This window comes from Pecten maximus, chromosome 3, assembly GCF_902652985.1.
Source record: "Pecten maximus chromosome 3, xPecMax1.1, whole genome shotgun sequence".
In the NCBI taxonomy this organism is placed as follows: Eukaryota; Metazoa; Mollusca; class Bivalvia; order Pectinida; family Pectinidae; genus Pecten; species Pecten maximus.
In genome coordinates, this window is record NC_047017.1 from 9598711 (window position 1) to 9624951 (window position 26241).

General features: G+C 35.5%; 2 protein-coding genes across 6 annotated transcripts in view; one reads left to right on the plus strand and one right to left on the minus strand.

The window, feature by feature from the left end:
- LOC117323136 (synaptosomal-associated protein 25-like) lies at positions 1–17227 on the plus strand. Of its 5 annotated transcripts, XR_004531655.1 has the most exons (10): positions 1–107; positions 3055–3183; positions 3970–4011; positions 6988–7036; positions 8702–8819; positions 9420–9557; positions 9812–9956; positions 10370–10468; positions 12038–15242; positions 15331–17227. XR_004531655.1 is itself a non-coding variant. In XM_033878168.1 (9 exons), exons 2-8 carry the CDS (start codon positions 3055–3057, stop codon positions 10436–10438), a joined length of 690 nt encoding a protein of 229 aa, XP_033734059.1. In that variant the 5' UTR covers positions 1–107; the 3' UTR covers positions 10439–10468; positions 12038–17227. The 5 variants fall into 5 exon arrangements, 4 of the variants coding, with proteins under 4 accessions (XP_033734059.1, XP_033734057.1, XP_033734061.1 ...); XM_033878168.1 differs by lacking the exon at positions 6988–7036 and adding an exon at positions 6758–6806 and having other exon boundaries at positions 12038–17227; XM_033878166.1 differs by having other exon boundaries at positions 12038–17227.
- Positions 12038–26241, minus strand: part of LOC117323134 (V-type proton ATPase subunit D-like) — a 16152-nt gene continuing 1948 nt past the window's right edge. Inside the window, exons 4-7 of the mRNA XM_033878165.1 lie at positions 24955–24999; positions 21924–22094; positions 20500–20578; positions 12038–19652 (exon numbers count right to left, since the gene is read on the minus strand). Coding sequence (XP_033734056.1) covers positions 19505–19652; positions 20500–20578; positions 21924–22094; positions 24955–24999 — 443 coding nt within the window. The 3' untranslated portion in view covers positions 12038–19504. The remainder of the gene's footprint in view (positions 19653–20499; positions 20579–21923; positions 22095–24954; positions 25000–26241) is intronic.

A 26241-nucleotide genomic window follows, 5' to 3' on the forward strand; every position in this document is an offset into this window, starting at 1 on the left:
TATATGTGACGTCATTTTGCGGCAGGAAGAGGTGTCCGATTTGGCAGCCTGAAAATCGTGAATATCGTCTTTTATATCGTTACAGCAAAGATAACTATTAATCCATCGTAAGTATATTCATTCAACACAACTCACATAACAAATTTGTACTTTTAAATGTTATAAAACTGCCGATTTCCTATGATAAGATTTTGACAGCTTCATGTGATCGATCGAGTCTTCAGACTTAGCATTGTTTATACAGTTCGATATTTACATATTAATAATTTGGTATATTCTGTTGTGAAATCGTCTATTTTCTAAACAGTTTTAGTTCTTCTCTCATGACAATTACTTGATGGTTCTAGAATCTGATTGGTCAGAAGATTATAACGTCTCAAAATAAGGTCGAAATACGTATACGCCATAAGCATAACAGAGGCGTAAACGACGTAAAACATCACGAATTGTCTTTTTTTTTTTTATTGCGTTGAAGATTTTACAGTTAGGATGTCAAGTTCAGCATCTAGACCAAAGATGAAAGCAAAGTGAAATTTTCAAGAAAAAATAAGACCAGTTTGTAGTCATGATCGAGGTGCATTAATCTATTATTGCCACAGGCGTTTGCATCTTGTTAATAAATATTATAGAAAAAAATATTAGCACCTACTACTCATTTTATGTCAGATGGACGCCTGTGATTATTGTAAGGGCCAGGGATGATGCATTCAGGACCCTGCCTACGCTGGACCTCAAACTAACAAACCTCTTTTAGTCTGTCACTTTCAAGCTTAAAGGCAATCATTCTACCACTTGGCTAAAGGAAAATTCCTACTCCTACACTAACCCCTCCTTTACAAAGTCTCCCCCCCCCCCCCCCTGTGATTATTATTGTACGGGGCATGAATGAGGAATTGAGGTTTCAGCAATGAAGGTCCAACTGTAATAGGAAGTAGTAGTAATGAAAAATACTCTTCCTATTCTGGGCTTCAAACTAGCGACCCCTTGCTTTCCGAGCAGACATCCCACCATATATATAGGCTCAAGGGAAATTCCCCCTAACCTGAGGCAATTATAAGAGAAAGAGCTATGGTACACTATTCTTCCTGAATGTGAAATGTATCTCTCTGTGGCAGACTTATTTCTGTTGATCTCTAAAAGCTACAAAGACCAAGTCCCAGATTTCTATGTGATGACCATTGTTTCTCTTGCCCATGACGTAAGTGCCATATATGTGAACAAAGTTTTTCATTACAAAACAGATTGATAAAGCAAAAAACAGGTGAAATGTTTCCTTTGTCATGATCAGTGCCACCATTTTGAGAGGTATTGGAGATACAAAAAATCCAAGTTGGAGCATCCACCAGTTGACACTTAATTTTTAGCAATTTAAGAAGTGATCAAGTCATTGTTTTTCAGAAATATAAAGCTCTAAGGGTCAAAATATATGTGAGATAGACTCAAGAGTTGGATATCATTTTGAGAAGTCACAAACATACTTTGAAGGGTACGGCCGGTGTATGGATATGGGATGCCATGCAAGTACAAAATTGACAAAATTGGAACAACATGTACACTGGTAATTGACAGGGTAGCTCTAAATTTTGCAATAGTTACATCAGATAAAAGCATATTCATTTGTAGTCTGCATATATAGTAACTGATATTGATCGATATTGCATAAAAGATGGCCTTTTATGGTAAAGGTGTTTCATGATCATGTCAACTGAAGATGGCCTTTTACGGTGAAGGTGTATCATGTCTGGCTTAAGATATCTGGAACAAGTACTGATTATGTTATGTATTTGCAGTGAAGATTAAGTCAGAGCTTCAGCTTCCTTAATTTGGTCACTCATCCAGAATTGATATGAACTTAATATGATTGCTGAATTTCAAAACTGAATTTTTAGAACAGGTTACTTAAAAAAAGCTGCTCAATTGCCATTTTCCTCTGGATCAGGTACAAGAACTTCAATCATGTGTGACTACAGAAGTAGAGCCATATACCATGTTGGCGTATTCCTTGTTGATGCAGATTTTGTTTTTGGAATTTTACAAATTGGGTCCCTTTCAGACAAAATGGAGTATTGCTGTATAATTTGAAAGGACTTCATGACAAAAAAGTGAAGTCCTTTTAATTTTCTATGCTTCAAAAGGCTGTGGGGGACAATTTCAACACAAACAGTGAAATATGTCTGTAGAATTGCCTCCACTAACTCAGTTGTTCTTACTGTGAACTGTGCAGCTTTCTCTGAATTAAAAATTATAGAAAGTCTCCTTTCAGTCCGACAAGAAGCTTTCCTGGCATATGCAGGCATTAAATATTGTTAGTGATTTTTCGTTTGGGGGGTCGAAATCCAGGGGAGGTATTGGCCGACGGCGTAGGAGCCGACTGGTCGTAGACTACTTAGTAAAGTTTTATAAAACAATTCGTGTGTTATGTCAATGCTAATGAGGATACTACTTATGTACCAGTATTTGATATGTGTGTTGTTTATGACAAGACATTTTAATTGGTACTACATTTGTGAACCTGCAACTTGATTGTGACCTTTGACTTAAAAACTATATCCAAATTCCCACCTAGCTACTTGGCAAGCTTTGTTGTCTTCTGACAACTCTTGTTTATACTGTCGTAATAATTGATCTACAAAAAGAATTAATACATTTGTACATATTTATATATAAGCTATCCACAAACAGGAACACTCTTCGGTCATAAATTGGAGATCTTTAGAAATAAAATCTGTTGAAATATATATTTTACCTCATCTTAAACATGTATTTTTAAAACATGAATTAAAGCTGAATTGATTAATCAAGTATATGAAACTATTATTTGTATTAAGATGTTTAAGCTAACAAATGACTGGATTTATGTAACGTTATAAAAATGTCCAGTTTGTGAAACTTTTTCCAAACCAGAGATCTCCAGTACAAGTTTTCCAGGTTTTTTTCTCTTTCTTATTTCAGGTTTGAAAAACATTTTACTGACTACAAAATGTTAAAAGTGTTTAGAAATGAGTTTTGTAAATCCTGTCATTTTACAATTTAGATTTTTCTATTTCCTGACAGATGAGTAACCAGGAGGACAAACTGGCTGATGATGTACCGGGAGGTGGTGTCACAGGGTCAGGGAGTGCGGACGACATGCGAAGAGAACTTGCAGAGATTCAGGCACAATCAAACCAAGTCACTGATGATGTACGATTTGCATTATATTTAAAAATATGGTGGAATATTGGAAATTTATGGGGATAACTTTTAATAGTAAACTGACCTTGTCAAAGGGTCATGTATGTGGGCTAAAATCTTATACACAGTAACATACAGCCCATGTTTCATCTGGCACTGACACCAAACTTAAACATTCAGACAACTTGGTGTCCTACACAGACATCTTGCTCTGAGAATGTCCAAGTCTGGTGTCAAAGCCAGAGGAAACTCGGGCTATGTAGTATAGTGTTTGTTGTCTGTCAATACCATATCTACTACTTATGAATTAAAACACCCCTTTCTTTATCAAAGAAAAAATGTTCCGTCTACTTTAGATGCCATATTTTCTGACAGATGTTGCAATCAACCTTCACCAGTTACAAAATTTATTGTCAATCAAATACTCTGTGACGAAGCTTAACCTTCAAAAGAAATTTTCTACTGCTAGGCCTATCATGTTTTGGGATAAGAAACTTAAGATAATTATCTATCTTCCTCAAATTTACAACTTTCTGTGATGAACAATACCTCACAAGTCACATTCATGTTTATTTGTTTTCTTTAGTAATCTAAAAGCCTATCAGCATATTGGACTATCTTGTATCTCATCAGAGTTAAATAATTATTTAGGGTAGGAGCGTAGGAGGCCATATGATATCAATTTTATTTTAAAAGGTTCTATACCTTAGTCAATCAAATGGCATACAGGCCTTCTTGGCCTTTTGCTCACCTTCAGTTGTTGCTCACATATATTTTTGTGTATTAAACTTTCAGTCTCTGGAGAGTACGAGGCGTATGATGCAGTTATGTGAGGAGGTAAGTCTGCACAGTTTACTCGGACACAAGTATTCATCATATCAGCATTCTCATAACATCACTGTTAGGTCACCTGAGACAAAGTCTCAAGTGACCTATTCTAATCCCCTTTTGTCCGTCGTCGTGCGTCGTCCGTCGTGCGTCGTCCGTCGTGCGTCCGTAAACAATTTACATTTTCGACTTCTTCTCCAAAACCCCTAAACCAAACTCAATGAAATTTGGCAGGAAGCTTCTATGGCTAAAGGTCAACCAAAATTGTAAATTATATGGTCCCCAACCCCCAGGGGCCTGAGGGGCGGGGCTAAAAAGGGTCAAATTGACTAAAACTTCAAAAATCTTCTTCTCTACTCCCAGATATGGTGGAATCAAACACTCTTCATAGATTGGAGGGTCTTAAGGTGCTTTACCAAAATTGTAAATTTCATGACCCAGGGGTCTCACGTTTGCCCCTGGGGAGGGGGTAAACTTTACTATAGTTTATATAGGGAAATCACATTTTTGACTTTTATTGGTTTATTTCTTTTGGAATTCATTCTAATTTGGTTAACATTATCATCAGGGGATGACAGTTTGATGGCATGCACATGTTGGCCCTGACTGACCCCCAGGGGCTGATGGGCGAGGCTAAAAAGGGCCAAATTGACTGAAATTTCAAAAATCTTCTTCTCTACTCTCAGATAATATGGAATCAAATACACTTCATAGATGGCAGGGTCTGAAGGTGCTTTACCAAAATTGTGAATTTCATGACCCAGGGGTCTCAAGTTTGCCCCTGGGGAGGGGGTAAACTTTACTATAGTTTATATAGGGAAATTACATTTTTGACTTTTATTTGTTTTGTTTCTATTGGAATTCATTCTAATTTGGTTAACATTATCAGCTTGGGATGGCAGTTTGAGGGTATGCACATGTTGGCCCTGATTGACCCGGAGGGGCTGATGGGCGGGGCTAAAAATGGTCAAATTGGCTGAAATTTCAAAAATCTTCTTCTCAAGACTGAAATAAGGTAAAATCAAATACTCTTCATAGTTGGAAGGGTCTTAAGGTGCTCTACTAAAATTTATTAATTTAATGATCCTGGGGTCATAAGTTTGCCCCTGGGGAGGGGTTAAATTTTACTATAGTTTATATAGGGAAATTATATTTTTGACTGATTTGTTTGATTTCTATTGGAATTCATTCTAACTTGGTTAACATTTTCAGCATGGGATGAAAGTTTGATAATATGCATATGTTGGCCCTGACTGACCCCTGAGGGCTGATGGGCGGGGCCAAAAAGGGTAAATTAAATTAACTGAAACATTTCAAATCTCAGGTGACCGTTAAGGCCCATGGGCCTCTTGTTTTAACAAGTTCTATACCTTAGTCAATCAAATGGCATACAGGCCTTCTTGGCCTTTTGTTCACCTTCAGTTGTTGCTCAGATATATTTTTGTGTATTAAACTTTCAGTCTCTGGAGAGTACGAGGCGTATGATGCAGTTATGTGAGGAGGTAAGTCTGCACAGTTTACTCGGACACAAGTATTCATCATATCAGCATTCTCATTATATCACTGATGTTGCTATTAATTTTTTGCAGTCTTCATACGGTTTTGCCACTTATAATTCCATACCATTATTGCAGTATATATTTACACAAATTAATTAAACTGAACATATCATGCTTAGCTGTCATAATCGTCCAGAGACATATTTTAAGTTCAAAACAATGTTATTTTGCAATATATATCTTATAAAAGTATATGGATTCAACAAGAAGCTCTTCTCCATCTTTAAGCTGTTTCTTTTCTTATCTGAACTAGTCATAAGCTAGAATTCAAAACGCAACTAACCAGAACTCACTATTGCTCACCTCTTTCTTTTGTTTCCTAAACTAAAAGAATTTAAAAATTATATGCTTTCACTACCTTGAAAGCATGCAAATGTCAAATGACATCATATTGACAAAATTTGATGAGGACCTATCCTCCTGAAGTTTTGTATCACTAGGTTCTCTTTGGGTCTTAGTTGTTCAACATGCTGTAACTTTTGTTTGTGGTTAAGTAGGCAAATACTGTGTGTAATTATAAAGGATTTAATGCCATCTGTAGAAGGATAAGACTATGATACTGCAAGTTAATTATATTTACACCCAGATTCTGTGTGTCTGGTATATACTTACCTGGTAAACTGATTTACACCCAGATTCTGCGTGTCTCGTATATACTTAACTGGTAAAGTGTTGCTGAATTTAGCATGCGAGTACCATAACCAGTTTTACTTACTAAATCGTATTGTGTATCTTATGAGTATGCTGAGTACAATGTATATAGAAAATAATAACAAATGTTGATATCCAACTAATTATATAATTACAAGCAGCGTTCATTGTTATATCCAATTATACAGAGTTACTATTTAAGGAATGACAACTTAATCATCAGGGACATATCTTCACTTGTCCTCTACATTTCCTATTTCCAAATTTTTATGCAAGTTATTCTCAAAATAATGGTAAATATTACGTTTGATAATAAAAGTCTGATTTCAATGAAGATCTCATAAAGTCCTAGAAAGACATTTTATCATTACTAAATCACTGAGTGAAATGACCTTAATGTTTTGACCAATGAGCATCTTTATAAAGGCTCCATAGTTATATGAATGTTTTTTGTGCTGGTTTAGTAAACACTAAAGGGAAACCTACACTAACAATGACAGGAATGCTTGGTATTGATTTCTATATTTTCTCCCCATGCCTGCTAGAGTAAAGAAGCGGGCATCAACACCCTGGTCATGTTGGATGAGCAGGGAGGTAAGAAGGCCGATATTTGGAATGCACCTGTGTCGTGATTTACCTTGTTTTTGTATTTTGATTTCCATTACCTCTTTTTTAGCTAGATACAATATAATTTAGAATTTTTTGAACATATTTCATATTGTAACTGACTTTATTTTTCTTTGCATCCTCATCATCGTCTCTGTGTGTTATATAGAGTAAAGAGGTTGGCATCAAGACTTTGGTCATGCTGGATGAACAGGGAGGTATGGACCCTATACTGTAATATATACCTATGCTGCTTGCTAACTACTAAACTCTGTAACACTGCAGTAATGGGCTGATTAGGAAATAATAATCACACTTCAACTCTAGCTATCATACATGATCACTCAAGTTCACTGGTGTTGGACTAAAAACGCTGAGGACTTCTTAAAATAGTGGCTTCTGAAGGAATTTCTGAGAAAAAAACAACATAAAATGTAACAAAATATGATTTAAAATTTAAGTTTACAGTAATGTTGGAGTGGGTAGTAGACATTTTCTATTTACTTAATGTTGAGATAAGGGGAGGGGAGACAACTCAATATCTGACATAAAAAAAAAGATAAAAAAATCTCCATTCTTGATCTGCTTGTGTGTCCATCAATGACTCCAATGTGAGATCCCAATACTCTATACCTGGTCTAGTTAACTGTGTGTTTTTGTTAAAGGTTGACTGCTGGCCAATATAAAGCTGTCAGGTCTTGGTGTTTTCATAGTATTTATCTGCATGCATTTTCTCCTATATTTCCTCCTTCCTATTTTCTCTCCCTTGTTTTGTCTTATGCCAGGTGAAACCACTACGAGATGCAAACATCTTACCCACAAGAGGGTATTGATCTGGCAGCATTTTCAGTTAATTCACTGATTATGCCCTTGCACAACACTTTTTGACGGAATTATTGCAATGTGATTTATTTGTATTATTTCACAGTGATTTGTGTTCATTTCTTACACTAAAAGCATGTATTTACAAGCAAATTATAAGATAATGAAGATATTTATATAGTTTATTCACATACAAATATGATTTCCAAATTGTGATAATTTATTGTCATTATAATATAGAGATGAATTGTATGATAATAACCTACCAGTCTCTCATAGGTAAATCCATCATTTGTGTCTTATCTGTCAGAAACACTGTAGTTATTGTTATGTTGCATGTATCTTTTAAAACATTTTTTTAAAGACTACAACATTAACTTTGTTACATAATTTACATTTATATTTTGAGGCTAAAAATCATTTTTAACTCAACTGATATGTAATACAGGTGCCACGTAGTAATGTTATGTGGCAACACTTGGTCCATTGACCATTTTCTTTTGTTTGATATTTTGCAAATACAAGTTTACATCTCCTAAACTGCTGGATAGATTTCAACCAAATTATATTGGTGGAAACTTTTGAGTCCACAGCTTTCACAAAGGATGAAAATGTAGGCAATGATTTTTCAGGGAGGTGGGAGGGTGTGTGTCAAAAGTCAAGGGACAAGTTCACCAATGAGTGGCTGGAAGAGGTTTAGCCAGTCATTAGTTACGCAGATTCTTTGATGTTGAAATGTTCAATTGACTTAATAAATAAGATAAGGTAATGTCGGAGGGCTATATTTGTATAGTTTTGAAGGAAGGTGTCAAATATTTGTGTACAGGGGAAAAATATGTTAAAAGCTTATTGCATCTATAAAATTATCGAATAATACCCAGAGCAATATGTTTATGACCAGCCAACACTAGGGATAATTATGTTGATCTTTTCTAGTATTTTCCAAGTTAGACAAAGATATATCTATATTTATGGTATACCCGCCTACTGTGTCTCTAGCATTTTAAGTACGACTGATATCTGTAGCAGGCCAATTCTGATCAAAATTTACGGGTTTACAGAGCAGCTCGATCGGATAGAGGAGGGTATGGATCAAATCAACAAAGACATGAAGGATGCTGAGAAAAATTTGGAAGGCATGGAGAAATGCTGTGGACTGTGTGTGTTACCCTGGAAAAAGTAAGTGTTGTATATATATAGACTTGCTTTAGAATATAACTGTGTAGCAGAAATAGGTATGATCACTAGGTCATATATTGGTTCATCCTTAAAACTGGGATTCTGAAAATGTCATTTGGTATCCGACTAGTAAGTAAATTAAATCGACATTAAATAGACTAGGGGTCAAAGACATTTGTTCAAAGGTCTCAGGGTCAAAGACTTGTTGAAGGGTCCCAGGGTCAAAGACTTGTTATTAGGGTCCCAGGGTCAAAGACTTGTTAAAGGGTCTCAGGGTCAAAGACTTGTTAAAGGGTTTCAGGGTCAAAGACTTGTTAAAGGGTCCCAGGGTCAAAGACTTGTTAAAGGGTCCCAGGGTCAAAGACTTGTTAAAGGGTCCCAGGGTCAAAGACTTTCGTTAAAGGGTCCCAGGGTCAAAGACTTTCGTTAAAGGGTCCCAGGGTCAAAGACTGTCGCTAAAGGCGACAAGAATGAGCAGAATGTAACCAATCACTGATGACCAAGAATCTTTATTGAGTAGTGCATCCATCTAGAGATTTATGAGGGACTTCATTTGTAAGATTGTGGTGTACAGTAAAGTTTTTTCATTTTGCATTTCAGAACAAAAAATTTTGAAAAAGGTGGTGAATATGCAAATATTTGGAAGTCCTCTGAAGATGGCAAAGTGAACACAGATGGTCCACGTATGATTGTAGACTCCAGAAATGGGGCCGGGCCCCAGGGGAGTTTTTTACCAGTGTTAGTATCGCTTAAAGACTCATCAACAAACATTTGTGTACAATGTTGATTCAGTTTTCTGATTTGTAGTCTAAAATTCATGTAACATAATTTTTAGACAAATTGAAAATATTGGACAGCTCAGAAATTATCCGTTGAAATGCTTTGAAAAAAAAGTGGAAAAAAATGCTAGAGAAGACATGGTATAGATGATTTCTCTGAAGGCTAACGGTTACTGACCGAGCGTTATACATCTTGTATCTTGTTTCCTATAGAATTACAAAAGATGCTCGAGAGGATGAGATGGAGCAAAACTTGACAGAAGTCAGTGGCATGCTGGGTAATCTACGAAATATGGCTGTAGACATGGGTAGTGAAATTACTTCACAGAACAGACAAGTTGAGAGGATCCAGTCAAAGGTATGTGATCTACGATCCCCACCATCTTTTATTCTATCTCACCTTCATCTCTCCTTTCTTTGAATTCATCTCTGATTCTCTCATCCTTTCCTTGATTCTTTCATCCTTTCCTCATGGTCAACCACCACCCCCTCCCCCATTCATACATTCCACAATCACTGTATCAAAATATATGTTTTAAATAATTTTCTATTCTCTATGGCAACCTTGTTTCATTTTAAAATCTGATAATTAGTGATTATTCAATACTTCATTATTTTGGCTATTTAAGCATAAAACAATGTTTTAAAACTGAAGAAATTTTGGTTTTATAAGATGAATTAGTTACTTTCATATTAAACTAGCCTTTTTCAAAGTTATTGATATTTCATGTATAAAAAAAGCTTGCTAACAATTGTCTATGTTTTTTTCAGGCTTCATCAAACGAAGTGAGAATCTGTGAGGCCAACAAAAGGGCTACAAAGATCCTGAAGGAGAATTAAACCTGTATTCATCAGCTCCAGTTTTTATTTGTAGGCAGCTTCATGTCTTATACCCTCTTCTCCCCATTTTCTCGCCTCGTTATAGTCAGTGTTCTCACACTGTTTGCTATATACCAAGTGTAGTCCTATCCAACCAATAACTTTTATTGTAGATGCTGTAATGGATCTGAATACCCAGTTTGAGAGTTCAGTGCTACATTTATAAAATATACCATTGACAAGTTTTACATTCACTTTTAAATCAAATGTTATATAAATTTCGGTAGAATTCAACATTTCTTGTATATTCCTATGTAAATTACGTTAGTAGAATATGGTCATGGTTGAGTGCTTGTAGAACATGGTCATGGTTGAGTGCTTGTTAGTTGTAGAACATGGTCACGATAAAGTGCTCAGCCGATTATTACCTGAAAATATTGTATGACATTACATTCTCTGTGTGCAATATTCATCATTTATTGTAGTCTTAGAGTAAAATTTACATTCCATTTGGCTTTCAGTGTTAGATAAAATAAAGTGTTGTATTTATTTTGCTATGGTTGAAATCTTACTGCTGAATATTCAGTATGCCACATTGGTGACTCAGTCGCCCGGTAAGCTATGGGAGGTAATTGATAACACTAGCCATTAGCCTGGTGGTTAGGATAGATGACGACTCCGTTGACTAAGGGTAAAATAAGGGAGGTAATCAATCTTTGAATTAAGGGAGATAATAAACCCCCTTGTTAACTAAGGGACATTTTAAGCATCACTGAACTAAAGGAGATAATACATTATTGAACTAAGGGAGATAATAAACCTTATACAGTAAGGGAGATAATAAATAATTAAACTAAGGGAGATAATAAACCTTATACAGTAAGGGAGATAATAAATAATTAAACTAAGGGAGATAATAAATCATTGAACTAAGGGAGATAATAAATCATTGAACTAAGGGAGATAATAAATAATTAAACTAAGGGAGATAATAAATAATTAAACTAAGGGAGATAATAAATCATTGAACTAAGGGAGATAATAAATCATTATACTAAGGGAGATAATAAACCTGTACAGTAAGGGAGATACTAAATAATTTAAACTAAGGGAGATAATAAATTAATGAAATTAATGAATCTTTAAGTTCATCAAGACCTTCATTTATCTGGGGATTATGAGTGGCTGTTCTATGTAACATAATGCAGATTAGAGGGTCATGATGATGACGTGACTGGTACAGAAAAAAATGCTGCCTTGGAATGTTAGCATGTTTACACTCACATTTCTAGATGTAGATGACATGAATCACATTCCATAGTACCATCTGTAAGCATGAAGCATTCACCATCGATCCGTGCGTTAACTGTTGTGGTGCTTTCTTTCACTTTTGTTATTGCGGTAGTCTGCAAATCTTCTTTCTACATCTATATTTTCTTATAACAGTAGACGCATGTGCCAAATATCAAGTAGCAATAAAGTTTTAATTTTTAGCTGGAAAAAGGTTTTAGCATGTAAGCTTTTATTTTGGAAGACATTGATCAAAGATTTTGTTGTTAAATATCAGTTATATAGTTTATGTTTCTTGCATTTAGATTGTTCATACTGTTTGTGCTACAGGATGTTGCGTGCATGATCATACTGGCTGGGGCGAATAGGTCGGATATAAAGCATGGACCATGTGACATTGAGGGACCAATGAGAATCACTGTGTACATTCTACAGTTTGTGGTGACTAAACTATGGCTTGGAAAATAGAAAAAGACAAATACCTAATTGTGATGTCTGTGGGGCTGAGCATCAACACTGAATAATTTGTGACAGACAAATGACATCTCAATAGGTCAAGCAGCTCCCTGGAATCACTGGGATAATATTGTGTCAAGATATTAAGTTATCACATAGTAAAGTAATGCATGAAATTTAGGAGGAAATTTTTTTTGTGATTTATCTCCTCTTGATAAATAAATGTTTTACTACGCATCAATTAAATATAAAACTACTTTCGTTTAAATTTATTTGGCATGACAACTGAACTTCTTCTCGAGTCTGACCCTGATTACCTGATATAAACTTTTGAGGAAGGGGATGGGCTTCTCAAATAAAATATGGAGTTTGAACTTATGACGGATGATCATGAGAACTGAATAATTGATTTTGCTATCATTCACTCTCTTTTGTAGCAGATACAGTTATTGGCTGAGAGAGGATGATTTTAAATTTTTGTTGAAGCATTATCATCTTCACAATTTGGCACAATTTATGCTTTTCTAAGCTGTTATGTTATTGCCTTTTGTAGAAAAACAAGCACACTTGATTTGAGCTTGCCTAGTGAAATGTGCAAGAATGTTGCTAAAGATAATCTGCAGAGCACTTCAAATGAATATCGTTATTTACATTACAAAAGATTTCCACGTCCCAAGAAAAATATTCAAGCTTCTTCTGTTTTCTGAGGAAAGCCTAATAATTTGATTACGGTAGGCCTCAATTTGGGCAAACATACATACAGTTGTTTTATTTCAACACCAAAATTCTTACTAAATTTGAAGATTGTAACATTACTTTTAAGTCAATTGTAAGGGTAAATCTTTTTATGATTTTACAAAAGGAATGTTGTAACACCTTTTTACCGGTTGATAAAAATGACAAATTGTGATACATTTACTAATATGGATATTACAGTACACACCTTAGACTACAGAGTTGGACCAGATAATGCAAAGACTGTTAAGTCTACTTACAATTGGATCCAAATTTCGTCTAGTTTGGACATGATGTACTGTATAAATTGGTTGTGCTGTCACTATAAAAGTGTTACAACTAATAAAATCTCTATTAATTTTGGGAAATGTATTAATTAGATAATTCATGAATTTCCCATAGATTACCATGTTATTTATTGGAAGATGAGACCCTTGTATGGAATGGAAAGTGTGTGTGCGTGTGTATGTGTGTGGGTAGAAGTGAGTTTGAATTTTTAGTGACTTTTGATGACAGAGTGCAGTCCACATTTTCAAGGACCCGGGATCTACAAAATACAAGATCATGTTTTGATAACCAGTTCTAGTACACTATTCTGCTTATCTGACCATGTGATCTGGGACATGCTCATCAATAACCGTGGTACATATACAAAATAAGCAGCAGATAAGCACATATGCATGATTTAAGTTTAAAGATTTTTAGCTTGTATTTTCAAGTTTTCTATCCACAGTATTATTATTTTGTTCATCAGTGAATTGTAAATTATAAAATGTCTACGTATTGTCTGGAATAAGTTTTGGCCAAAAAATGGGAAAGTTGAAGACATTTCGAAGAATAAACTTGTTAAAATTGTTTTTAATTGGGCAATTTTTAAATGATTGATTTTAATCACAATTTTGAATTGTTTTTAAATACGTTTTTTGTATTAGCATTTGTTGTTACAGAGGTCAGACAGTATTGGTGATCTTAACCACCGAGTCCTTGATGAAGTTCAATGTTAACAAAGATTGTAACTGGCCTGTTTATAATGATGTTACTGAAACATTGTGTTCATATTATCCACAAAGAAATTATCATAATACATATAGAGTATATATTATATTCACATTTTATATACATCCACATAATGATATATACAAGTTTACGTTATACTTGTGCTCAGAAATTCATGTTTTCAAACGTGTAATTTTGTATTATTGATGTGTCTCTGTGATGTGATAAACAGAATCCTACCCCGTTGATATTTAACACACAACTGTTCCAGAAGCTACATACTTTGTATTCTAAGGAGCACCAAGTTATGTCACAATTATTTACAGGACTATTTACAAAAGAATCTGATATGTAAGTTATGTATGCAGCAACTGATAAAAACTTACTTCAGGAACAAACGTGGAGGTCAAGGTCACTTACTGTTTATATCTAGAATCATGTAAAGATACCTAAACAAAAATTTATAAAAAAATGTGGTCTTGTGTTTTAAGGATATTTTCTAGTTTATATTTAGAAAACTTACACATCGACTTGGTCTACGTCAGACTCTGACTTGGTCCATGTTGGACAATGATTGGGTCTACGTTGGACAATGATTGGGTCTACGTTGGACTCTGACTTGGTCTACGTTGGACTGTGACTTGGTCTACGTTGGACTGTGACTTGGTCTACGTTGGACTCTGACTTGGTCGACGTTGGACTCTGATTGGGTCTACGTCGGACTATGATCGGGTTTACATTTGACACTGACTTGGTCTACATTGGACTCTGACTTGGTCTAGGTCAGACTATGATTGGGTCTACATTGGACACCAACTTGGTCTACGTTGGACTCTGATTGGGTCTACGTCGGACTATGATCGGGTCTACATTGGACACTGATTTGGTCTACGTCAGACACTGACTTGGTCTACGTTGGACTATGATTGGGTCTATGTTGGACTATGATCGGGTCTACATTGGACACTAACTTGGTCTATGTTGGACTCTGATTAGGTCTATGTCGGACTATGATCGGGTCTACATTGGACACTGATTTGGTCTACGTCAGACACTGACTTGGTCTACGTTGGACTATGATTGGGTCTATGTTGGACTATGATCGGGTCTACATTGGACACTAACTTGGTCTACGTTGGACTATGATTGGGTCTATGTTGGACTATGATCGGGTCTACATTGGACACTAACTTGGTCTACGTTGGACTATGATTGGGTCTATGTTGGACTATGATGGAGTCTATGTTGGACTATGATCGAGTCTACATTGGACACTGATTTGGTCTACGTCAGACACTGACTTGGTCTACGTTGGACTATGATTGGGTCTATGTTGGACTATGATCGGGTCTACATTGGACACTGATTTGGTCTACGTCAGACACTGACTTGGTCTACGTTGGACTCTGATTGGGTCTATGTTGGACTATGATCAGGTCTACATTGGACACTAACTTGGTCTACGTTGGACTATGATTGGGTCTACGTTGGACTATGATTGGGTCTATGTTGGACTATGATCGGGTCTACATTGGACACTAACTTGGTCTACGTTGGACTATGATTGGGTCTACGTTGGACTATGATTGGGTCTACATTGGACACCAACTTGGTCTACGTTGGACTCTGATTGGGTCTATGTTGGACTATGATCAGGTCTACATTGGACACTAACTTGGTCTACGTTGGACTATGATTGGGTCTACGTTGGACTATGATTGGGTCTATGTTGGACTATGATCGGGTCTACATTGGACACTAACTTGGTCTACGTTGGACTATGATTGGGTCTATGTTGGACAATGATGGAGTCTATGTTGGACTATGATCGAGTCTACATTGGACACTGATTTGGGCTTTTGGTCTACGTCAGCCTGACTTTGTCTACATAATATTGTGGACAGCTTATACCAAAAATAATGTCTTGGAAATGTGTACAGTGATTTTTAAGATTATAATGTTTCGTAGATGAAGTGATACATGTATTTTGTTTAGTTAATTTTGGGGTGAAGTGTTTAACTAGATTAACTGTAATTCATGTAGCTGGTTAGATAATTTACAACCTAATAGAACAGTAGCGACAGGTTTTGTGAAAGCATTTAAAATTAAATCAATTTTCTCATATCATTAGTGTACTCTGCTGTCATTACATTTTCATCGTTAACATTCATTTTGGGTTTTTTAAATGATTTATGCTGAATTGTGTCTAATCACAGCTACTGTTGTTCTCGACTTTGTTCAGCATGCTTTCTTCGCTAATAATACTCAGATGGCAGATAAAAAGCACATTCCTTGATAATGTAACGAGTGTTTTTGTCATAAAAGTGCATTCTCTATCTTCACATCATTAAAATAAGTAGATGACCTTGAGGGTAAGATTCACCTAGAGACAGGTTGGAGATTTAATCAATTTCTGTTTATTGTTGATGGTTTATTATATAATTAACAGTCAAAAGTTGATACGTTAATTTACTTCACTTTCTGGAAACGTTAATTTACTTCAGTTTCTGGAATAGCCCAGAAGGGTTTGACTATCTGTATTGGATTTTTTGTCCGTGTGATTGATATTAACTGTGCAGACAAAAACATCTTACGGCTTGATCAGGACACTTTCTGGACAATGTACAGAACTAACATACTGACATAACATGTATATTGAATTGTGGTGAGTCACAAGCATTTAAATGTCTTCAAAGTTGTGTCACAATATTGTGAATTAAAAGTTGGTATATTACGACACAATCCCTAAGGAACTACACCAGTCTTCAGATAGGAACAAGTGACATTTCTCCATATTTCAAATTTCGTTGAAATAAGTAACACCCTTAATATTATCTATAAAAATAATTTTTTATCATTGATTGAAATCCAGAAAAAATGCACACGGTATAAAGCAAATTATCATGATATGAAGAGAGAGATAGCAAATACCAGCAGGCTTATAGGGTTGGCTCGATTGAATCATTGGACAAATGTCCAGTTCATAGGTTGTGCCAGCGATATATACAGTATATGTTAAACCAGTGAACTATACAAATCAGGCAGGCCCGTTTGCCACAATTTTGTAATTCTTCCTTTCTAAATCTTCTGTATGTTTAAGTGATGGGCATTCATTTTAATTTCCGCGGAATTCAGATTTATTTCTAAATGCCGATATATCGAGATCACATATTAAGATTTAGAGGAGATATGTAGAAATGTCGCTTTGACTGACCTGCAGTTTTTGGTCAGACATTTTCTTTCTAAGTACAAATTATAACTTTATTAAGATGTTATGTTTTTCAATGTATAATTCACCATTTTCTTGATCAATAAATTTGGTTATACAGAAAATCTCTTTTTCTTGTCTGTTCCTATTAGAAAACCTTGTGGGCTTCTGACTTCACAGCTGTTTTTCGAAGTGTCTGTACATTCATGGTGTGTTAAAGACTTGGGTTAAAATACTTGTACATTAAATCTTTTGTTATTTGAGAAAATCAATATTCTTGTTCTGTTTTTGAGATCACTCGACAGAAAAGCTCGAGATGGAAACATTGGCCTGCCTATACTGACCCAGCATTTCAGATGGTGGTATGTTTATTGTTCCAATGGCTTTTTGTCCATATTTCGTCCATCTGTCTTACTGGGAACAATTCTGGTTATTACTATTTCTGGAAAAGTACTAGATGGATCTTTGAGATAACTGGGTATTTTAAGACCGATTTGAAAAATGGTGAACATGCAATATCCTGTATGTGTTTTGTTTTTGACGAATTCAGTCTAGGGCATGGTATGCTCTTTATCTCGATGACACAAGGTGTGCAAGGCTGAACAGACAAATCGAAAACAAGGTGTGCAAGGCTGAACAGACAAATCGAAAACAAGGTGTTCTTTACTTGTTTAAATACAATGTATACATCATATATAACCTTCATCAATTGTCCAAACTGATTACATAACTTCTACACATAATGCATTTATAAAATCAACAAATTATTTAATACCTAGTTATACACCTTTAAACAATGATGCTGAATTGATTCAATATCTCACAATTAACTATATTGGTTACACTTTCATAAAATATATTTGAAGTGATAATAATTATACGAACAGAGATTTTGCTGAAGTGTTAGGCTTCAATTACCTCCCCTAGCCTGGGAAAAATGTTAACAAACTGCACCAGTTTTATTCCTTATATACAGATAAAATAAAACTACATGTAAAAGATTTTACTTTTTAACTTATATTTTCTCAACATGAAAACTTTTTGTTGTTTTTATAATAATAGTCTATAGTAACATATTTACTTTCAGTAAAAGAAGTATCTGTTTGAGAATTCTTGGGTAAAAGATCACAATCATCTCTAGAAAGATTTTCAGTGAAATATTTGGCCAGGGTTAAGTCATGTCAGACATGCTTCCAAAATATGAACACTTGTTTGGAATCCATGTTGAGAAAAAGTTGATAAGACCCGTACAATGTCGTCCTTTATACAGGGTCATAGTCACATGGGTTTAAAGACTGGATCTTGTTAAAGGAAGAAAAAAGATCAACACATTCTGATCACACACTTCAATTACAACCTCTTCAATAGCATCCATCCTTACACTAAGGAAATATATTTACATCCCTTAAACAGTGAAATACCCGGTACTCTCAAGTTTTGGAATGACTGAAGGTAAGTATTACAAATGTAGGATATACCGGCTAATAACATGAGAATCAAAAGGGGGAAAAACTCATAATTTTCTTCACATGTGAAAAAATAATATTTTTGTCATCCCAATTCAGAAACATACAATGTACATTTTTTTCTTTCATTTCCCAATATTTGCCACATCACATCAACACTCAAAATGTTTTTCTTTATCAAGAACGGTAACAAATCTGTCCAACAGGGGGTCACCCTGCCACAGACTTGGAACAGGCCTCTGGGTCAGCATATTTATTAGGATTTTATACATGATAAATATTTCAATGAAAACTTTGAGACAGGACTTTGCTGGAATCATTATAATTAGACATACACAACTAAAAATTCATCCATATAGTGCATTATAAATATCTGAATATATCGAAGGGTCTAAATGCACAACATATATTTCACTCTGCATAACTATGGTACATGTGGATTTCACTCAAATTTTAATGAGCATTTGTCTTATCAATAAAAATTTGTATAGCTCAGGTATGAATGTGGAATAAGTTTCATCTTAATCTGTTCAAACCATCCACTTATCAGACGATATGCTAATTAATGATGAGTAAATTTTACTCAACAGTCAAAATGATTTTTAGACATTTAATGTTGTACAAGCTTAAAACTAAATTATATCTATCATGCATCAATGAACAGACGCCCACAGTAAATCCTCTCAAAACTTAACCAGTAAATGAAAATAATATTTTAATAATTGAAAAAGTTGGTGATATAAACCAGACAAGTCATCTGTAAGCTCTGACACAATGATGTGTAAACAGATTCCCCGGGTTAGCCTGGTGTAAACAGATTCCCCGGGTTAGACTGGTGCCCCAGTAGTATCCCTGTGAGACTATACCAACTAAGACTATAGGGCCCGGCAGACAATTGGACTAGTATTCTGTATGTACAATATGATGATCCTAGTGTCAGTCGGTAAACAGTAGATCTTCATCTCGACCTTCGTCCAGTAGATTTGCTGTGTTCTCGCTCACTTCACCAGCATTTATCCGTTTCTTCAGTCTCTCGTCAGCAGCGGCTCTCATTTTCTTCTTTTTCTCCTGGATCTTCTTTAACCTGATCAAATAATGAAGCGAATTCCTTAAACAACATATCACAAATAAAACAACGTGTCACAGATAAAACAACTTCACAAATAAAACAACATATCACGAATAAAACGTTTCACAGATAAAACAACTTATCACAAATAAAACAACATATCACGAATAAAACAACATATCACGGATAAAACAACGTGTCACGGATAAAACAACATATCACGGATAAAACAACATATCACGGATAAAACAATGTGTCACGGATAAAACAACATATCACGGATAAAACAACATATCACGGATAAAAGGTGTCACGGATAAAACAACATATCACGAATAAAACAACATATTACGGATAAAACAACATATCACGAATAAAAGGTGTCACGGATAAAACAACATATCACGAATAAAACAACATATCACGGATAAAACAACATATCACGAATAAAAGGTGTCACAAATAAAACAACATATCACGAATAAAACAACGTGTCACAGATAAAACAACTTCATGGATAAAACAACATGTCCTGGAGAATATAAAAATCCTTTTACTACTTCAACAATTAGGTAAAAAAAAAGACTGAGATTTATATAGAATGTGGCCTTGATATCGACCCTTGCAAAACGAAAATCAAACTTGTTCAAAGCATGTTAAAATTTGTGTGATGTTTGCTCAAAATCCATAACAAATGAAATTTGTAGTGTATATTCCCTCTCGTCCAGTTGTGTACTTACCTGTAAAACTGCTCTCGCTCCCTCTCGTCCAGTTGTGTATTTACCTGTAAAACTGCTCTCGTCCAGTTGTGTACTTACCTGTAAAACTCCTCTCGCTCCCTCTCATCCAGTTGTGTACTTACCTGTAAAACTCCTCTCTCTCCCTCTCGTCCAGTTCTGTGGTGATGTAAGATAGAGTTCGCTCGATACGGGGAATAATTACTGTAAGACAAAGGTATGAAATCATCATCACCATTTCTATTACAAATACTTCATTATGGTATGTAGTTAGCAGACAAATCTGTTGGCATACCCAAAATATCTCCCTTATCCTTCATCCAATCTTTCCAACCCGCTATTGAACCCCATTTTAAGAATATCACTTTTCCTTTCCATTATCACTATTAAGAATTGCCTGTTTCTTAAGCAGCAATTTTTAACTAATGGCTGTACAACTTCATTTAGTGATCACATGATCTGTATTTTAAACAGGTTATCACAAATCTCCCAGATAATGGACCACTGGAGTCAGTGCCAGTATCAATAAAACATCTACACTTACCTATATTTTATAACTACAATTGTATTTGCGAAACAAGTTACACCAGCTTATATTAATCACTCTTGTTGGTCCTGGATGGAAGCACGTAAGGGAACTTACTGTGTTAGGAAACCAGAGTACAAGGGATAGCCCACATCATTTGACAGGACTGGAGATTCCCAGACTTTTTTATATCCCTAGTGGGAATCAAACCCTGGTGGCTTAGATGAATGAAGGGTGTGTTACTACTGTCACAACTGACCGCCTGCCACCAGGATACAGATATATGTTGTGCTTTAACACAGTGTTCGCAAAGTGAAGGTGGTCCAATGGCCAGAGGCTATTGAAAACCTAGTAGGTCTATGTAAAATTTCAAAGTGTTGGCCCCATTGGCTATGAAAAGTTTGAGTCCTGACATACATTACAATTCATGTAAACAACATTCCAATATTTTCTAACAAATGATCATATGAAATCGGAGCTTACATTCAGTAGAGTTTGTTTTACCCAATGATAATTTACTTCATGATGCAAGTGTTTGCATGACAGTTATGCTACTTTCAACAATATGTTTACAAAATGGGTCTATGTAAAAATGACTTGGGCTATGGGATTTCAATATTCTGTAAACATATTGTCTAAGGAATTTGCATATATACTTTCATACACTGTTAACATAGCTACTGTTGTGAGCTATTGTTGTTGTGAGCTATTGTTGTGAGCTATTGTTGTTGTGAGCTCTTGTTGAGCTATTGTTGTTGTGATCTATTGTTGTTGTGAGCTATTGTTGTTGTGATCTATTGTTGTGAGCTATTGTTGTGATCTATTGTTGTGAGCTATTGTTGTTGTGAGCTATTGTTGTGAGCTATTGTTGTGATCTATTGTTGTGATCTATTGTTGTTGTGATCTATGGTTGTTGTGATCTATTGTTGTGAGCTATTGTTGTGAGCGATTTCTATGATGCGATGTAATGTTGACTCAGGGTAATGACAGCAGACATTCCAACTGTATAGTTTTCATACTTACCATGCTCAATAGCATTCACTCTTCTGTTTGTGATTTTGATGACCTCGTCCAAGGTCACGAATGACGTCTGTAGTGAAGCCAGCTCTACCAGTAGTTTGATTGCTGTGGCGTAGTTTTTCTTCAGTCTATCAATTTGCTGTCCACCCCTTGATAGACCTGTCAGCTCATAACCTAGAATTAAGATTAATTAAAAACCTTGGAGATGTTAACATCAATCCTTTACCTTCTCAAATCTACCAACCTCTGTGACTACAAATCTCTGTGACTACCAATCTCTGTGACAACCAATCTCTGTGACTACCAACCTCTGTGACTACCAATCTCTGTGACTACCAACCTATGTGACTACCAATCTCTGTGACTACCCATCTCTGTGACTACCAATCTCTGTGACTACCAACCTCTGTGACTACCAATCTCTGTGACTACCAATCTCTGTGACAACCAATCTCTGTGACTACCCATCTCTGTGACTACCAATCTATGTGACTACCCATCTCTGTGACTACCAATCTCTGTGACTACCAACCTCTGTGACTACCAATCTCTGTGACTACCAATCTCTGTGACAACCAATCTCTGTGACTACCAATCTCTGTGACTACCCATCTCTGTGACTACCAATCTCTGTGACTATGTGACTACCAACCTCTATGACCATCAACCTCTGTGACTACCAATCTCTGTGACTATGTGACTACCAATCTCTGTGACTACCAACCTCTGTGACTACCAACCTCTGTGACTACCAATCTCTGTGACAACCAATCTCTGTGACTACCCCATCTCTGTGACTACCAATATCTGTGACTACCAATCTGTGACTACCAACCTATGTGACAACCAATCTCTGTGACTTCAAATCTCTGTGACTACCAATCTCTGTGACTACCAATCTCTGTGACTACCAATCTCTGTGACTACCAACCTCTGTGACTACCAATCTCTGTGACTACCAATCTCTGTGACAACCAATTTCTGTGACTACCAATATCTGTGACTACCCATCTCTGTGACTACCAATCTCTGTGACTATGTGACTACCAACCTCTATGACCATCAACCTCTGTGACTACCAATCTCTGTGACTACCAACCTCTGTGACTACCAATCTCTGTGACTACCAATATCTGTGACTATCAATCTCTGTGACTACCAATCTCTGTGACTTCAAATCTCTGTGACTACCAATCTCTGTGACTACCCATCTCTGTGACCCATCTCTGTGACTATCAATCTCTGTTACTACCAATCTCTGTGACTACCAATATATGTGACTACCAGTCTCTGTGACTACCAATCTCTGTGACTACCAAACTCAGTGACTACCAACCTCTGTGACTACCCATCTCTGTGACTACCAATCTCTGTGACTACCAATATCTGTGACTACCAGTCTCTGTGACTACCAATCTCTGTGACTATCAATCTCTGTGACATACTTTACACTATTACTACCCTCCAATAGTTACATACTTTACACTATTACCATCCTCCATATGTTACATACTTTACACTATTACTACCCTCCAATAGTTACATATTTTACACTATTACTACCCTCCAATAGTTACATACTTTACACTATTACTTCCCTCCAAAAGTTACATACTTTACACTATTACTACCCTCCAATAGTTACATACTTTACACTATTACTACCTTCCAAAAGCCTCTACATTTTATGCAACTTTTGGTCTTATATACAATCAATTTAAGACGCATGTGGGTTAATGTTGCTTTTATAATTAAAAAGAACAAAAATCGTCATGTTTTTATATAAATTCAATATTTAATGATTTCCCGGTAAGTTCTGTTTGTTTTCTTGATCGGATTTTAATGTTAGGTGTCCAACGTCTTTATCGGGATGTTTTCGTCGGTCCTCCACTTCTCGCGTGGTCACCTGACCGGCACGAAGGACTACATTAACACTTGGTCGGTAAATATGGCCAGAGCACCCGACCAACGTATTTTATCGTACAAACAAATATGAAACACTTATTCATCGTGCTAAGAAACCGAGAAAAAGTGCTGTACATTCTTCTATTTATTCAAGTATGATTACATAACGGCGTTATAAACTGGTCTTAATTGACGAAGTGCCGATTAATTGACTACTTTTTAAGTAATTTTGACGATGTTTGTCATTTTCGTAAGAATGTACAGCACTTTTCGTTGTTCTCATACAATTACCTTCACGCTCTTACCTGTTTCATAATTATTGATTTAGGGTAGTCGGGTGCTCTAGGACGATTTATAGAGCAAGTGTTAATGTTCATTGTCCAATATTGGAACTCTTCAGTGTTTTAAGTATAGAAATCGGCATATAGAAAAGAACAAACGTTAATAAACGAATGCAATGGATCGTAATTAATTCAAATAATTATTTATATATGATTTCAAAGACATAAGGTATAGTTAGACGTTTTCGGCTGTACATGCAAGTTTGTAAATTCCACACTGTGATAAAACCACCGTCCTCGTCGTTGCCATGACAGCCGATCGAAGCTCCGATCACGAATGCACTGTCAAAGTGAAAGTTGAAGTATTTTTCGCAACATGCCGTTTAAACTTAAAATTACATTCACACCTTATATTGATTGGGGTTGTTTAATCATACCTGATCAATTGAATCGTAAGAAAACTAACAAAAACACTAAAAAACACAGAATGAAGCCTTCGTGTCAGGCAGTGCAGACACAACGCGGGATCTGTAAACAATGTGACGTCATTGGAATGTACAAGTTGCAACAATGTACAACAGTGTATTTTTTTACATGAATACACTAATGAGCAACAAAACGGGACGCAACATTAACCCACATGCGGAATGATGTTAATGTTTTTCAATTCAAAATAAAACATTCTACACCATTGATGTCTTACATCAACTACAAAAATACACATGAAAACATTAATTTACAATCAATTAAAACAGTTGCTTACATAAAAACCCCTTGTAATGTAACTCATGATAAGGGGAGATAATCGTTTATCATATTTAATGAAGACTTTTATTAGGATAACTCACTGTCTGCGCCATCTTGGTAGTGTTCAAACACTGGCAGCTGGACACCTGTAATAGAGAGTACATTCTGATAGATCTCCTTACTTAAATCTCAACAGTTTATATCTCCTTACTTAAATCTCAACAGTTTGTATCTCCTTACTTAAATCTCAACAGTTTGTATCTCCTTACTTAAATCTCAACAGTTTGTATCTCCTTACTTAAATCTCAACAGTTTATATCTTCTTACTTAAATCTCAACAGTATCTAACATAACCTTGTTAGAAACCTATATCATTCACCTGTAATAGAGTACATTCTGATAGATCTCCTTACTTAAATCTCAACAGTTTATATCTCCTTACTTAAATCTCAACAGTTTGTATCTCCTTACTTAAATCTCAACAGTTTGTATCTCCTTACTTAAATCTCAACAGTTTGTATCTCCTTACTTAAATCTCAACAGTTTATATCTTCTTACTTAAATCTCAACAGTATCTAACATAACCTTGTTAGAAACATATATCATTCACCTGTAATAGAGAGTACATTCTGATACATCTCCTTACTTAAATCTCAACAGTATCTAACATAACCTTGTTAGAAACATATCTCATTCACATGTAATAGATAGTTCTGATATATCTTCTTACTTAAATCTCAACAGTATCTAACATAACCTTGCTAGAAACATATCTCATTCACCTGTAATAGATAGTTCTGATATATCTTCTTACTTCCCTGAACCATTACTCAAGTTGTATTTTAGCTATTACAAAGAATTCTGATACTGGTACATCTGACCTGGAACGTAAGTCCAGGTCATTTACACTAGCATGGTTTAATTTAGGGCCAGATAAAATGTTTCTATTATGCTATTAGCCTTTGTTGTTATTCAGATGAAGTCCTATATATATCTTAATATCATGTAAATGACACAAGAACATAACTGTAAATCATTTTTGATAACCTTACACCCAAGTATCAAAGCAACTACTAAAACATGGCTATTGGTTTCTGGTGTATTCCAAAACATCCAGTCTGAGTAAAAAGTCAGTGAACATAACTAATTCATTGTCAATAGCATCTATAAATACCAGTAGTTACATTTTGCAAGAACATTTTGTCCATTCTTGAAAACAAGAGGTCCAGTTGGGCAGTATTATCTGTCTAGCAGCTTATGAAGAGTAGATTTTATTGGAAGATTTTATCACTGAGAAGAAGTAATTTCAATGAAAAGGACTTTGGACGGAAAATATACAACAGAATTCACACCACAGTGTAAGATCATTTGTCCTTCAGGAAGCTAGA

Coding starts and splice junctions, on each gene's coding strand:
- LOC117323136 (XM_033878168.1), top strand. CDS start 3,055: ATGAGTAACCAGGAGGACAAACTGGCTGATGATGTACCGGGAGGTGGT. Junction 4,012..6,757: donor TGATGCAGTTATGTGAGGAG/GTAAGTCTGCAC, acceptor CATGCCTGCTAG/AGTAAAGAAGCGGGCATCAA. Junction 9,957..10,369: donor TTGAGAGGATCCAGTCAAAG/GTATGTGATCTA, acceptor TGTTTTTTTCAG/GCTTCATCAAACGAAGTGAG.